Genomic DNA, 13,913 nt, shown 5'->3' on the forward strand with positions numbered 1-13,913 from the left:
ATCTGAGCATATGTGATATTTTTCGACATCAGCGCGTAATTGTCGGTCCTGTCCGGATCGATACAGTGCAGAAGGAGCGAGAGAGAGAGCGAGCGAGCGCGCGTAATATCTCGACGGTGGTTGCGGATCAATGGCTGAAAGATTTAAAGCTCGACTGGCTGAAATCGCGACGATTCGAATCCGCCGTCGTCCCGATAGCACGCAATTTCAACTTCTCCACGCGATAATCGCCAGATTATTCAACAGTAACGACCGAATAGAATAATTTCTATCGGGATGGTCGTAATAAACGTCACTTCATACAGCGGATCAAGTTAAATTCGGACCCGATCCAACTTGAAAGCAAAGAGCTTAGATAGTCATATTCTGCGAAGTAGAGATTAACTTGGTGACCGACCGACCGACCGGAGGAACAAGACGGAGGAGGGGGGAAGGAAAGAGGATGGCAAGAGAGAGAGAGAGATGGAGGAAGAGTGCGGTGTGTTATCGGTGCATGCGGTCGCCATCAACCAGATAACCGTTCGACCTGATCGGTCAGCACGTCTTCTCGAGGAAATCTTCTTCACCATTGTACCACCGCGAGTATAAGGCGAGTCTATATATTCTCTCTCTCTCTCTCTGCGCGCACGACCATCGTCGAGATGCGACCGACTCGCTTCTCTCAATCTTTGTGACTTTTTTCTCATCTTCCGGAAGTGCACCATCATCATCGAGCGATAATTTAAAATTCGAGTCCATATCTCGCTTTTACTCAGCTAAATGCAGTGGTGTGCGCACGAATTTTATTCCTGGACGCGCTTGGAGAGCTGTCGCGCTATGTGCGCGATAGCTAAATACGGGGCTATATTTTGCCGCTGTATTTTGGATTTGCGACCTCTCATTTGCCAGTTCAACGACGTTCAACGCCCCGACGTGATCTCGTCAAATCGCCCGTATCATTACGCTGATGAGTACAACATGCTGTTTTTATTTGTGGAACGTGTAATTTATGTATGCTGGATCGGGTAGATTTGCAAGCGGGCAACATTAATGAGATGCAATCACAGTGAATCACGGTCATCTTTCTGTCTTCTGGCCGAGTAGGGTGATCTTGAAATATCAGCTTTTATTAACATTTCATGCGATATATTTGGAATACGTGTGCTAAAAATATATATGCACGAGGGTAATCGTAGGCGCACAAGCATATATTTGCATTCGTGTTGTTCCTCGATAGATTCTCGTGAAATTCGAGCCCATTTCTCGAAATATTTCTTAATTACACGATCATTTAGTGAGTATGGAAAATTGCGCTTATAAATTTATAAGTGGACGATATAGGGAGCTTTGCTCTTCCCTTAATATCCAATAAATTTCACTCTAACGAAATCGTTTACGTAATGATTTTTCATTAGTATCATGAACGAACCAAGAGAACGTTGCTTTTCCTTATGGTTCGTTATGTTGTTGCCTCAGGCTTGCTCTCTTGGGTCGAATTTCAAAGGAACGGTAGTTATATGCACCGGGAGGAAAGAGAGTGAGAAAAGCTAAGCTTCTATTTAACTATAACTAGACGTTAACTAGATTAGAACTTTAATCATATTTCATCCGGAAAATTACTTCGTTAAGATTATTCGGGAAAGAAATTGGACTCGAGTTTTAGCAGGAAAACATCGAGCCTTTAATTAGAAAGGGAACTGATCTTTCAGTTGGCCGAGTGCGAATACAGTCGGCGACGTGCATTCCTGCGTGTCGATCCTTGCGACGTGGCATCCAATGTGATCGCATCATCGGTATAATTCGTGCCTCGGTTTCTATACCGACAAACTTGATCACCGGCTTTCCGTTCTTTCTCTCCCACAGTGCTCGCGTCTTGCGAAAACGCACGATTGTTCGCGTTGTGAGAAAGAGCTACGCTCGCAATGTTCTTGAGAGTATACCCAGATTCTATTGCAGATGGAAGATGCGAGCGGGCGGTGAATACCGGCGTGTAGGCCGCGCGAAAGGGAAAATATGTGTCATGCTATTATATGTGTCACGAGCGCCACGTTCACGTGACTTTAATTAAAGCAGCAAGCGTAAGCGAAAAAGTAACTTTCGCGATTTACGCAAAATCGACATCGTTTCCATTCTCCCGTCGCCGCGAATTTAATCTCATTTTCACAACATCAGCACATACCTGTTGTCGTTTCACGAACATTATGCGCACAATATTATTCTCCAACTTGTTTAACTTGTCGTGGAAATTTCGCTCGCGCATTCCGCGGCTGAAAAGACGCGAGAAAAATCGGAGATTGCGGCTCTAATGCTCACATTGAAGCTGCGACGTATTCTCGTCGAGCGGTGTCAGAATAAGCTCTCCTCCCCCCGGAGCGGAGAGGACGCATTTAAAAACACGGTGACGATATATATGCGCGGGCGTTATATTGCGCTTTAATCTGAGATTCAACCGTATGTACCACGACGCGAGCACGCGGTAACAGCAACGGTATAACATAACGCCACACGTCGTCTCGACGAGAAATTATTCAGGCGTCGTAAACGACGCTCGTCCGCTTAAAGACGATCGACCGCAAAGCGAGATGTTATGACGGAATAAAGGTTGTTACTTATGCACACACTCTCCGTAACTTGTCCACGCGCGCGGGCGGCAGGACACTCGGAGGGAAAGGGAGAAGATGGTGAGAAAAGGAGATAAAAAAGTGGTATGAAATTACATCGAGTGGCCGAGTACTACTTCGTCGCGTATTGTCGATTTATATAGGCGACGTTAAGCGACTTAGATCCGATTGCATCAACGTAAGTGACGGATCGCCCTTCACTCGAGACCAGAAGATTCTCGAGGAGACCTTTTAGGACGAACCCTTCGGACGGACGGACACATACATTCTCTCTCTCATCCACGGAACAGGACAAACATTTTATCCGAAATCGCGCCCCCTTTATTACATAGTTATTTTCGTTCGTGATACGTACACGCGCGCGAACACGATTTCTCGTACTTCACGTCTCTATTATCGGAAAATGTTAAAGCCAAACTGTATTGTATTGACAACGGCGCGTCATGGATGGACGACATCAAATTGCCGAGATATATCTCGGCACGGGCGTCAAATAAACGACACCGTGTGTCGCGCGATATCTTGTCGAAAGCGTCAGTTGAAGGGCAGTGAGTCGCGAGATAGCTCGTTTATGAATTATATGAAGAGTTGTGCGTAGTTGTGAGTCAGATAACAGATTGGAAGGGATAACCCCGTTCGCTGCTCGATGTAATGAACCGCGAACTCATGAAAAATTACGCGGAAACGGACGTACCTTGCGCGAACGTGAGGTCCGGTTCGTTCGAGTAAAATCATTGGCTGAAGATCATCCTAATGACAACATTCACAGGATTTAGAATTGCTGCTAGTCAAGTATTTCTTGCTCCATTTTGTTAACGCAGGATGGCAATCGTTAGCTTTTCGATTATTGTTGGACGACAGATTACAGAACTTCGGAAATTAGTAGAAGAGAAGTTTCTGATTATAAGCGTTGAACTGTGTTGTTAACGTCATTTGATTTTTCGGTATGCTAAAATTCGATGTGTCGAGTTACCTTCTTGTAAAAATCAAAGTAACAAATTAGCGGTTTGGTGCTGATCTCTATCCTCTGTTACTGAACCACTCTTGAATTGTTCTCGCAAATTCTGTCGAAATTTCCAGTTTAATAATTAGTTATCATTTTCAATCGAGATAAGTTTAATTTGAGTTTGACGAAGGTCACACTCTGTGTCACATTGTTGCAAAATCGCGTGATAAGATCGAGCGTCACGTTGTTCACCGCTCGAAGCGTTTCAAATTTCGCTAGCTTCCCCTCGCTTATTTTCCCGCTCGCTGTCCGCATACGAGAGATATGTCGGCATTAATGTCGCTAATCGCCGTCATATATTAACGATTTCGGTATGCGCGGGGCGGTGGAACGGGAAGATTAAGAATTCTCATTTAGCCACGTTTCTCGAGCGACTTCCTTCCCTCGCACCAGCGACGAAGTCGCGCACGTGGCCCTTCCCTCCGCACCGTAAGAATTCCGCATACACTTCGATTCGCACGGATGGAGCTCCTCCCCGTAGAAATTACACGAGGGCCTCCCCCGTGTAATCCATATTAAAGTTTATTGACTATTTACACGCCACGCTGAAACTTTAATTCGCGAGCCCTAGAGAGGCACGATCGTTTATAAACCAAGAGGTGTGACGTTTCCACGAAATCGCATCTCCTTGCGTGCCTTCTTTTTACACTCTCTCTTCTTTTCTTCAGTTTCTTTAGTTCGATCCTTAACGTCTGTAATCGATGAGATACCCCGGTCCCATTTTAACACGTAATTGCGTTCTGAATATATCTCAGGGTCGCGTGATCACCCCTCTGATACGGTAAACTGGTTATAAGTGAAGCGGCTGGAAATGCTTCGCATTACGTACGTCTAACGTGTGTGAGCAGCGAAGTGATGTGACGGGAGGATTCGGCGACGCGTGCCGTGAGAGTGTCTCTCGCCGAAAATCCGCCGACGATCTTCTCCGGTCGGGGTTTGTCGTCCGTGATGATTGCGGGAAAATCTGCGGAAAAACGAGACGACGGATGATCGTTCCATCAACGTCCGTCCTTGCGGCCGGAAGTTTACGGACGCTCGTCTCGATCTCTACCGAGCCGGATCCCCCATTTCTCCGCGTGTAACGGTGTCTCTGCGGCGCCGATCGGCTGTCCCACGGGGGAGATCAACGTCGTCGACGAGCCGAAATTCCTGCGGGAAGAATCACGGCGTTTATAACTGCCGTTGATACATTCGTTCACGCGCGTGAATATCTGTATCTGGGCGCGGGAGTGGCTGTACATTTCGCGATTATATTAGGAGAAATCGTGCCGAACGGCTAAAATCGCAGAGAAAGGTTCGGGTCTGCCTCTCCAATTGGTATATTCTAATTGGCACATCGACGAAACCTCGTTACCTACAATCGCCGCATTACGTAAATCGCGCGCGTGCGCACGTGTCGTATGGATATTTGAGGAAAAACGTTAATAAGGCTCGGTACGAATAGTTTGCAATAACACGCGCGTGTGCGCGTAGGATGCCTGCGGACGCAGGTCACACACATAAATTGCCCGGTTTATATCGCTCGTTGCGGTAACGTCCAATCGTTTGTTCGTTCATTTCGCCGATGTTAGCCGGCGAGACAACCGCAATAAAAAATAGTTTACCGGCGAGAGTTACGGGGGGTTCGCGAAACGCTCGAGATGTTCGTCACGTATTGCGTTTCGCGAGTCGCCGTTAATCGATCGGCGGCGGTTTCGTTTCCTCGGGTCGCGATTTTATCGGCGCACGCCTCGAAACGCAGTCACTCGCGCGGAACTTTTACAATTTCTCCCGGTTAGATGCTTGACTTGCGATAAATTGGCACTGCTGGCCTAAGGAACAGCCGCATTCGGCGAGGGAGCGTCTGGTCGCAGAGACACACACATATAGAGAGTCTTTTACGCGAACTTGAAAGTACGGGCGAGGATTCGCGAAACTTTTAGGTGCATGTGCTGGAACATTCACACTCCTACTCGAGGGGAGAAAAACGTGTGCTCCCCGCACTAAAAGCCTGACGATGCCGGGTGAGTTACCTTCGGGACACGTGCTATGCGAAAAGACGCGCATCTTCTTTTCTAACGACTGCCTCGAAAGCATTTTAACGGTATTCGCAACCATTAAGCCTCACATTAACCTTGTGGTTATGTCAAACGACATTTCTTTATTTGTATATGTGTATCTCTCGGTCGTCGTGTATGGTATTTAAAGCTGAGACGGGTTAATGGCACCGACTGGACTTTTTTTATCGGTTAGTAATAGATTCCTCCTTGGGAAATTCAGTCCGGTCACGATAGGTTTCCATCGCGGCTTCGCTTTTAGCCCGTTTAACCCGTGTTTCTCGAGGAAGCGTCAGGTGATCCCGTAAGTTTCCAAGGTTTCACCTTGACGTCTTTATGGTGGATGACAAGGGGAAGTCTCAACTTCTCGGGAAAGTTACCGACAGCGTAGCGACGAGCGTAGCGAAAGAGTCAGGCAGTTGATCAGCCCCCGTAGAACAATTTTCTGATTTCCCCCAAAAACATTCGATAAAGCATTCAACTGCAAATAAAATCAACACCCGGCTAAAATCGCTCAGAATAAAAGCCTCATTTGTTCGCTCCAGAGGACTCGATTCGCCGAGGAATGTCACTTCCGACGATCTGCAAAAACTATCGACATTTCCGTTAAGGGTGAGATTTCTGCTCATCCCCAATAGAAGGAAGGTTCGTTCGAGTCCATTAACCAAATATTCTCCTTGCTGTTGGACTTGTCGAAGTCTATCGGGTTAATGGCGATGCATAACACGACCAAAAGCGTAGATTCAAGTTAGTTCACATAGCGTATACGAAGGAAGGGCAGAGGATGGGAACGATCGAGCCGTCGTATCGGTCGCGTATCCATCGAGAATTAATGCTCGTCAGAGCGCATTATGCATACCACGAGATTCCCATACGTTTATACAGGCGGTATTGCTTATTCGACACTCTTGCACTTGGGTGTACCGGCACAACAATCGATAAGATCCGCTCACGTTAATGATACGCGCCGCCAAGTGTAGATAGTGCGTCCACGAGCATCCGTGCGCGGGAGTTGGGCGCTTTCTCGCTCGCGCGCGCGCTGGTGAACACGAAGAGGGGAGTAACGCGTTCATCCACTATTTGTCCCGCGAAAAGTCACTCGTCGCGCGCACGCGAGACTGCTTGCACCGACGAGTCGCGGCGGCGCTGATCGGGGTCGGGGACGAAAGATTCGAGAGAGAGAGAGAAATCGTGTGGCGAGCGTACCTGGAAAAAACCGGTTTTACGGTAAAACCAGGAGTTTCCAACTCGGCGATGAGAGTGTGCGACGAGGTGAGGGCGAAAAGCGACGGGGGTGGGAAGCGGCGGCGGATGGAAGTGGCTACCGTGGATCCTAGTGGGGGTATTCAGACACAGGGGGGAGAGGAGGAGTGGGTGGAAGTTCGGGGGAATGGTGGGCTGGCGGTAGCGAGAGGAAGAGGAGGAGGCACGGGGGTGGGGAACAGCCGAGAGACGGAGAAGATCGGGCTAGGGATAGTGACTGCTCCGGGGGTAAATGCGAAGCCGGAGGTAGGGGCGGCTACGCGAAGAGTAGTAGGGATGGCGGGTACTTTGGGGGGTTGGAAGCAGCTGAGAGCAGTGCGAGTAGGTCACACCGTCGACCACAGAGCGGCAGTCCGCGTTTGGCGAACGGCTAGCTTGTCCACACAGAGGGGGAGAGAGCTTTCCTCCTTCGATCTCTCTCCGTTATCTCTTGTGACCGACTCTCTCTCTCTCTCTCTCTGCCCTTTCATTCTCTTAAATACACGATTATCCTCTTACGCGCGACAAAGCCTGGACGCCGTCTTCTCCCTTTCAAAACGCCCTTGAACTCGCGATCTCGCCGAGCGAACGATCAAGATCGGCCTCGCCACGAGAGAAGAGAGAATGATCCTCGGGGCTGGATTTATCGGGCCGAAACACTCGCCTTAGCGGCCGTCACGACGCTGTTGTTCGCAAAGGGATCGTAGATCGATCGTGGAGGACCCTTATTCTTCCCTCTGTGTCGAGTGTGCTGCGAGATAACAGCCGAGTCTCTTCTTTCCTTTTCTCTTTCTCTCTCTTTCACTCTATCTCTTTTTATGTCGATGTTTTCACGGGATGACCGATAAGTCCGTTGTCTGGCGATACACGACCGAGAGAAGGCGAAAGTAGCGGGACGGGAAAAGGGAGGACCGACGAAGCTGAGGGGGAAGACCTCATGGTGCCTTTCTCGCGGTGCGTCGCGCGTTTCAAGTCCCGCCGCGATTCCTGACGCTGCATCAGTGCGTACGCGCGCGCGCGTGTGTGTGTGTGTATTTGTACGTGTGTGTGGAAGGAAAGTGCCTGAAGAACCTCGGCCAGAGTGTGGTCGGCCCTAAACGAGACTCGCCACGACGATCTACAACCGTCACCGCCATCACCCTCTCCCGGACTCATCAAGGCGTAAAATGTGATTCTCTCGTTGTTGTCGAATCAAAGGCGATTCCAGTTGTCGTTGTTGGGTTTATAGTTTCGCGTTGTTTGTTGTTGATCTTCGGGACAGCCATTTCGAGCTTTTGCGCGTGCGAGCGTACTCGGAGCGAGGGACAGTTCGATACACGAGGCACACACGCAGGTATATACGAAGATATACATATATATGTGTGTGTAATACATACTCGGCCGTCGTATTTTTACACGCACGCCATTAGCGACACTTGCGTAATCTAGGACATTAAAGAGCGCCGCAATTGTGATAATTTTAACGACCGCGATTCAATGAGACCGTAACGAGCGCGCCAGCCGGTTGGAAATTGGGTTAAATAGAATAACTGAAACTTCCAAACCATCGACTCGAACTTCCGACTCGTAGAGGTCCCAGGCTTCTCTTTCGCTCGCTTTGGATGTGATATTTCTCTTTCGATGGAACTTCTTCCCCCTTATCTCGTTTAAAATAGACGCTCTCTTTATCAACTGGACGCGATATTGAAGAGCAATGAAAACGGAAGACCGCCGGGAGGAAGGGTCGACGAGGAGCGAGGAGTGATATATTCGCACGAGATCGAAGAGCAGCGAGAGAGAAAAGAGGAGAGAAAGGGAGCTCTAACGTCGAAGTAGCCGGAAAAGAAGAAGAAATGATCGCGTAAGCTCGTCGTCTATCGAGAAGTCGGAGCGATACCGACGCGTCGCCCCAGCGCATGGTCGACGACAGGAAAGGTGAATTACCTGAGTCAACAAGAACATCGAATCGATCCATCGAAGCGAGCCGAGTTTTCGCATATCGCACCTCGCCGTAAAGTCGTAAAGTTTCCTTCGTCGCGCGCGCGAGAGAGACACAGCGAAGGCACGCCGAGAAAAACGCGCATCGACGACGACGAATCATGAAACGAGACACATCGACGAGCCACCAGCGGATAGACAAGAGGCACACGGAGTGCGTCGCCGTTGAGAGATAAAGCGAGGGCGCGAGAGCGATCGCGTTCCTCGCGCGAGTATATCTTTTTCTCTCTCTCTCTTCGGGGTTGATTGAATTCGCGCGGAGAGAACGCATCGTTCCCCCTCCTCCTTTTGCCTCCGAATTTTCTTACGCTAGCGGAGCTAAGCGCGAAAATGGAAATCGCGGCATCAGCGATGTTGGACGGCCTGAAAAACAATCGTATCAGCAAGTTGGCGCTGTCACGGTTCTTGTCGCAGAGTCTGTGAGTAAATGATCTCTCCCCCTCTCAGTTCTCAGCTCGTGGAGCACGAAATTGGTAGGACACTCGAGGACGCTGCGCCGGTGACGACCGGTGACCAGCCGAGATACACCATGCACGCGTGTATGTCGTTGTTGTTGTCCGCCCGCCGTTTCTTTTGTTTGTACGCCTGCATGCGAGCATTTTTCCCCGTGGTGTGTGTACGTGCCGATGCTGAACTGACCTCTCTCTTTTCCACGCTCTCTCGGCGCGTGTGCGCGTGCTGAGCTTGCGTTGGACGTTTCATGTTTCCCCGGGGAAACGACTCGGCTGACTTTTTTGGAAACGACCGAGATTAAAGAGGGAGAGAGCGAGGGTCCTTTAGAAAGGTGAAAATTATGCTGATTAGAATTACCGACCGCTTCCGCCCGCCCGATCGATCGTTTCGAGCTGAGGTGGTGACGTTCGCATTAGCATGACACAAAGTGAAATGTATCCGCTTATCATGACGTAATGTACGTTTAATCGAGCTTTAATCGAATTTCGTTTTTTTCCCCCCGAAATTGCTCCCCCCTCCCCTTCGGCTGTACACCTTTCTCGAGCGCGATTTCATAAACGTCACCGCTTGCTTTTCTCCCTGGAAACCGAAAATGACACGTATTGGACGTGTGTATAACTCCCGGCTCGAACTTTTCTCCTCTCTGAAACGATTCCCGCGAGAAGAGTCGTCGAAGACCAAGAAATTAATTGAACGGATGTAGTGCCCCATCCGGGATGGTTTTGGTCAAATTACTATATATATATATAGAGCCGCGGGCGTGCGAGACAACTAAATGTCAACAGTGCATTTTAGTTATCGTAATATAAACAATGTATGGGCGCCGCTGTGAGCCGGCTGGCTGCATTGATTGAGAGTTAAAATGTATTATCATGCAAATAAGTGCCTCCTATAAATATACGTGCGGGGAATAATAATAATGACAATATTTAGCGTGGGTGAAATTTTGCAACAACAATAATAATAATAATAACAATAATCGTCGCATCAAATATTGGGACGCGAGAAATATTAATTTAACCGAGCGTGTGGAGTGCACGCACGCACGCTACATTAAACGCATTCTGGTTTCTCGTTCAATGTTGCGAAATGCCACCGCTAATTAACACACGAAACATATACACATTGCGTTGAATATCTTGCTAATTATCTCTAGACGGTGTGTAGAGAATAGAATACCTTTTCTCGTAGAGAGGACGATGGAGCTGCACAATACTACCTTGTAGAGCGATAAAACCGTAGCGGAGAATAACCGTAGCTGAGGTGTGTTATTACGTTAAGTATTTTCAATAAGCATCGTTCACGCTTCTCGAGAAGAACGAGAAAGCTGTGGCTCCGCGCCGGCGGCTCAGGGGGAATCGATACCGGTTCGTGTACAAAAAAAGTGGAGGTTAATGGGATGGAATTGTTATTGAAATATTACAGTCGAACGAGCCCGTAATTAGTCTATAAAGGCGGCCTGACGGGGCCGGCACTCGCTACGTAAGAAAACAAAGTGCGTTTAACCGCCGGTTAAGACCCACTCAAATCGGTGGGAGATAGTGGACGCAATAGGGAGCGACCGATCGAGGGTAATGAATTACAATGACTGGAATATCGAATCACTCTTCAGTGATTATAATCGAGCGCCACGGCGTTTCGTGGAAAAGAAGTTGCTCTGCTCTTTTGCGTATTCGAATTAGGTTTCGCAAGTTTGTCACTTTATATTCGCATTATCATTTAGCTTATCTTCCCTCTTAGCATTTAATTCGCGTTAATGCATCTGCTTCCGATTTTTCTTTCTTTCCTTTTCGAGCGAAAGCAGGGAGAGATATAACACGGGAAATACACTAGCGAGACAAGAGCGAGAAAAGCGGTAAATAGCGTGGAGGGAAATCAAATCAAAATTTTCTCGAGCCGAAGATTCCACTAACTCGTATAATCCTATCTTCCGCTTCCGCGGACGTAATCACGGAGCATGAAGTGAATGTACGAGTATGAAAGTGATTCGACACCTTCTCGTCGCTCTCATCGTCAGAAGTGCCTATTTCGTGGCTTCTTCGCGCGCCGTTCAAGAAAGGTGTGTGACGAGTTACGTGGCTGCGAATTTCTCGCGTCGCAACGCGTCTCCTTTCCAGGCCGTTCTTCCCCGTTCGTCGTTTGTTTTTTCTTTTTCGTTTGCATCTCATATCGTGGAGTGCGAAGCACAATATTTATATCCGTGCGGATGCTTCTCGTAAATAATACACGCGGGGAGATGGGAAGTCGTCACGGGTGAAACGCGAGTGTCGCGACAGGTTGATTATATTTGCAATGAAAAAAATGGAGAAGAAGAAAAGAACGTTCCCCGAGAGAGATTTAACACGCCGGGGTTGCAAGCCCTCTGGTGTGTGCGCGCGGTGTTCTCAAAATAATTTGCTCATACCGCGATATCCGACGTGATATTTCTGTCTTTTCTCTTATTACTTCTACTCGTGCAACCGAGAACTTTAATAACAGCTGACTCGTCTTTGCGGAAACGCTATAAAAAAAAAACCCCTTCGACAACGTTTCGCAATTACGATGAACCATTTTTACTGACACTTATCTCCGTTCTCAAAAGCGAGGAACTTTATTCGAAAAACAGTCGCTCGAACGAAGCGACGGTTTCCGATTGAACATCTTCGTGTACCTTTTTACCAGAGGAAATTACTTCTAACGTAACGGACGTGCGGTCCTCGGTACATCCGTGGCAAATGAAATTGCGAAATGCTTTAATTGCCGATAAGTGAGGCTGTCTGTGAGAATGAAATTAAACACGGCGCCGACGATAAGAAACAGTAGAGCTGAGGGATATTTATAATATTTACAATTCGCTGCTTTTTTAAAAAAATAAGCGCGCCGAAGAGAGAATTGCTTTGATATCCCCGCGACGAATTTCCTCGTGAATTTTTTCAACCGGCGGCGCGTTTTTGCCGGAAATTAGAAGAATCGCCATTGAAATCTCTCTTCTTTTGCAGTTGAATGTACGCGCGGAGAACGTCACACATTATTCCATTCGGTGTGTGATATTTATCTTCTTTGTGCACAGCGGCAAATGTTTAAACGAAAATATCCCGCTTGTATATGCATATGTTACACTGAATTGAAAATTATCGGTAACAATACGGACAGAGTACGCATGGAATATTTAACCGACTTCATAACAGTTTCAACCAAGTTACTCGTCTAAGCCCCGAATTAACGTTCTCACATCGTTCAAAATGCGTAATACTTATCGGGCGCGCGCGCGCGCGTGTTAAATGTTGCACATGATTCCACACAGACGTGGCTCACCGTAGGGAACTTCTCAACAGTAAAGAACTTCTTTTGTAAGTACTCGTAAAAATTGCATCTCGTTCCCCGGCTCATATCTTGCCGCGATCAATTTTTTCGTATCGCACATTTTTACGCGAAATCATCGCATGTGACAGTCGCAACTTTTCGTATCGCTTTAGGTCTTTAAATTTCGTTGGAAAGGTATAAGAATATTCTTTGGAATTTTTCTAATCAAAGCACTCAGAACTTACACAATGAGAAATTTTGTGTTAAAAACGCTCCACTGAAATTGTGTTACTTTAACATGGGGGATATATCAAAAAGTACACAAATTTAATGTTAAATATTAATATTGAAAACACATTCGGCTTGTCAATCACTTTGAAATTTTTAATCATTGTCACCACATACCGAGCAACGCTCCAATTTATCATCACGCGTACTTTCGCGATATAAAAGCACTCATAATTCAGTGCAACTAATAATAAAACGTAAACTATGCAGGAAAATTTCAGTATGCTGTCAGCAAAAGTTTTTAAGTACGGTATTCCCTTAATAACGAAAAAATTCTAGAAAAAATTTTGTGAGGTCGCGTGAAATAGGTGTAAATTCAGTCACGTAAAATAGGTATAAATTCATTTTGCTACATTTTCATTCATTTCGAATGACGACTATTGAATAGACGCGCATACGTCTTACGAGTTTACCTCAATAAGTGCCAAGGCGCGAACTTGGGGCGGCGAAATTTCCCTTTCTCTCTCGAGCACTAGAAAGAGACAGAAAGCGTGGGGGGGGGGGGGGTTTAATTACGACGTAGTATTATCGTANTGTTGGGCCGGAAATTCCGCGAACTACAACCGCGAAATATTTGATCGGCTACACGAAGCCGGGCGCTGTCGAAGTTGTCGCGCGCGTATAAGACCATCAAGAGCGGAATTTCGCGTATGAGTTGAAACGACGTTCACATACGAGGTGTGTTCAGAAAATAACGGGAATTTTCGTTTTTTGAAAAAAATATTTATTTATTCGTCTACATTAATGTTATCGCCTTCAAAATAGTCCCCATTAGATATTATGCACTTGTGCTAGCGCTTCTTCCAATCCTCGAAACACTTCTCAAACTCGATCTTTGGGATAGCCTTTAACTCTTTCAATGATGCGCTTTTAATGTCATCTATGCTTGTAAAACGACGGCCCTTTAAGGTTCTCTTTATTTTTGGAAATAGGAAAAGTCACACGGAGCCATGTCTGGCGAATATGGAGGCTGGGACATCGTTACAGTATTGTTTTTGGCCAAAAATTCACGAACAAGCAATGAAGTGT

At 47.2% G+C, this 13,913-nt stretch overlaps 1 protein-coding gene across 6 annotated transcripts in view; it reads left to right on the forward strand.

Moving 5' to 3' along the window:
• LOC106752111 (synaptotagmin-7) overlaps nt 1-13,913 on the forward strand; it is a 157,987-nt gene that overhangs the window by 71,003 nt on the left and 73,071 nt on the right. For 2 of the 6 annotated variants that reach the window (XM_014633540.1, XM_014633541.1), the window contains exon 1: nt 7,248-9,280. The exons of the other annotated variants lie outside the window; for them this stretch is intronic. In XM_014633540.1, the coding sequence (XP_014489026.1) occupies nt 9,192-9,280 (89 nt within the window). In that variant the 5' untranslated portion in view covers nt 7,248-9,191. Of the gene's footprint in view, nt 1-7,247; nt 9,281-13,913 lie in introns of those variants that run through there. 6 annotated transcript variants of the gene reach the window in all.

This window comes from Dinoponera quadriceps, unplaced genomic scaffold (genome assembly GCF_001313825.1).
Source record: "Dinoponera quadriceps isolate SergipeBrazil2010 unplaced genomic scaffold, ASM131382v1 scaffold365, whole genome shotgun sequence".
Taxonomy (NCBI): Eukaryota; Metazoa; Arthropoda; class Insecta; order Hymenoptera; family Formicidae; genus Dinoponera; species Dinoponera quadriceps.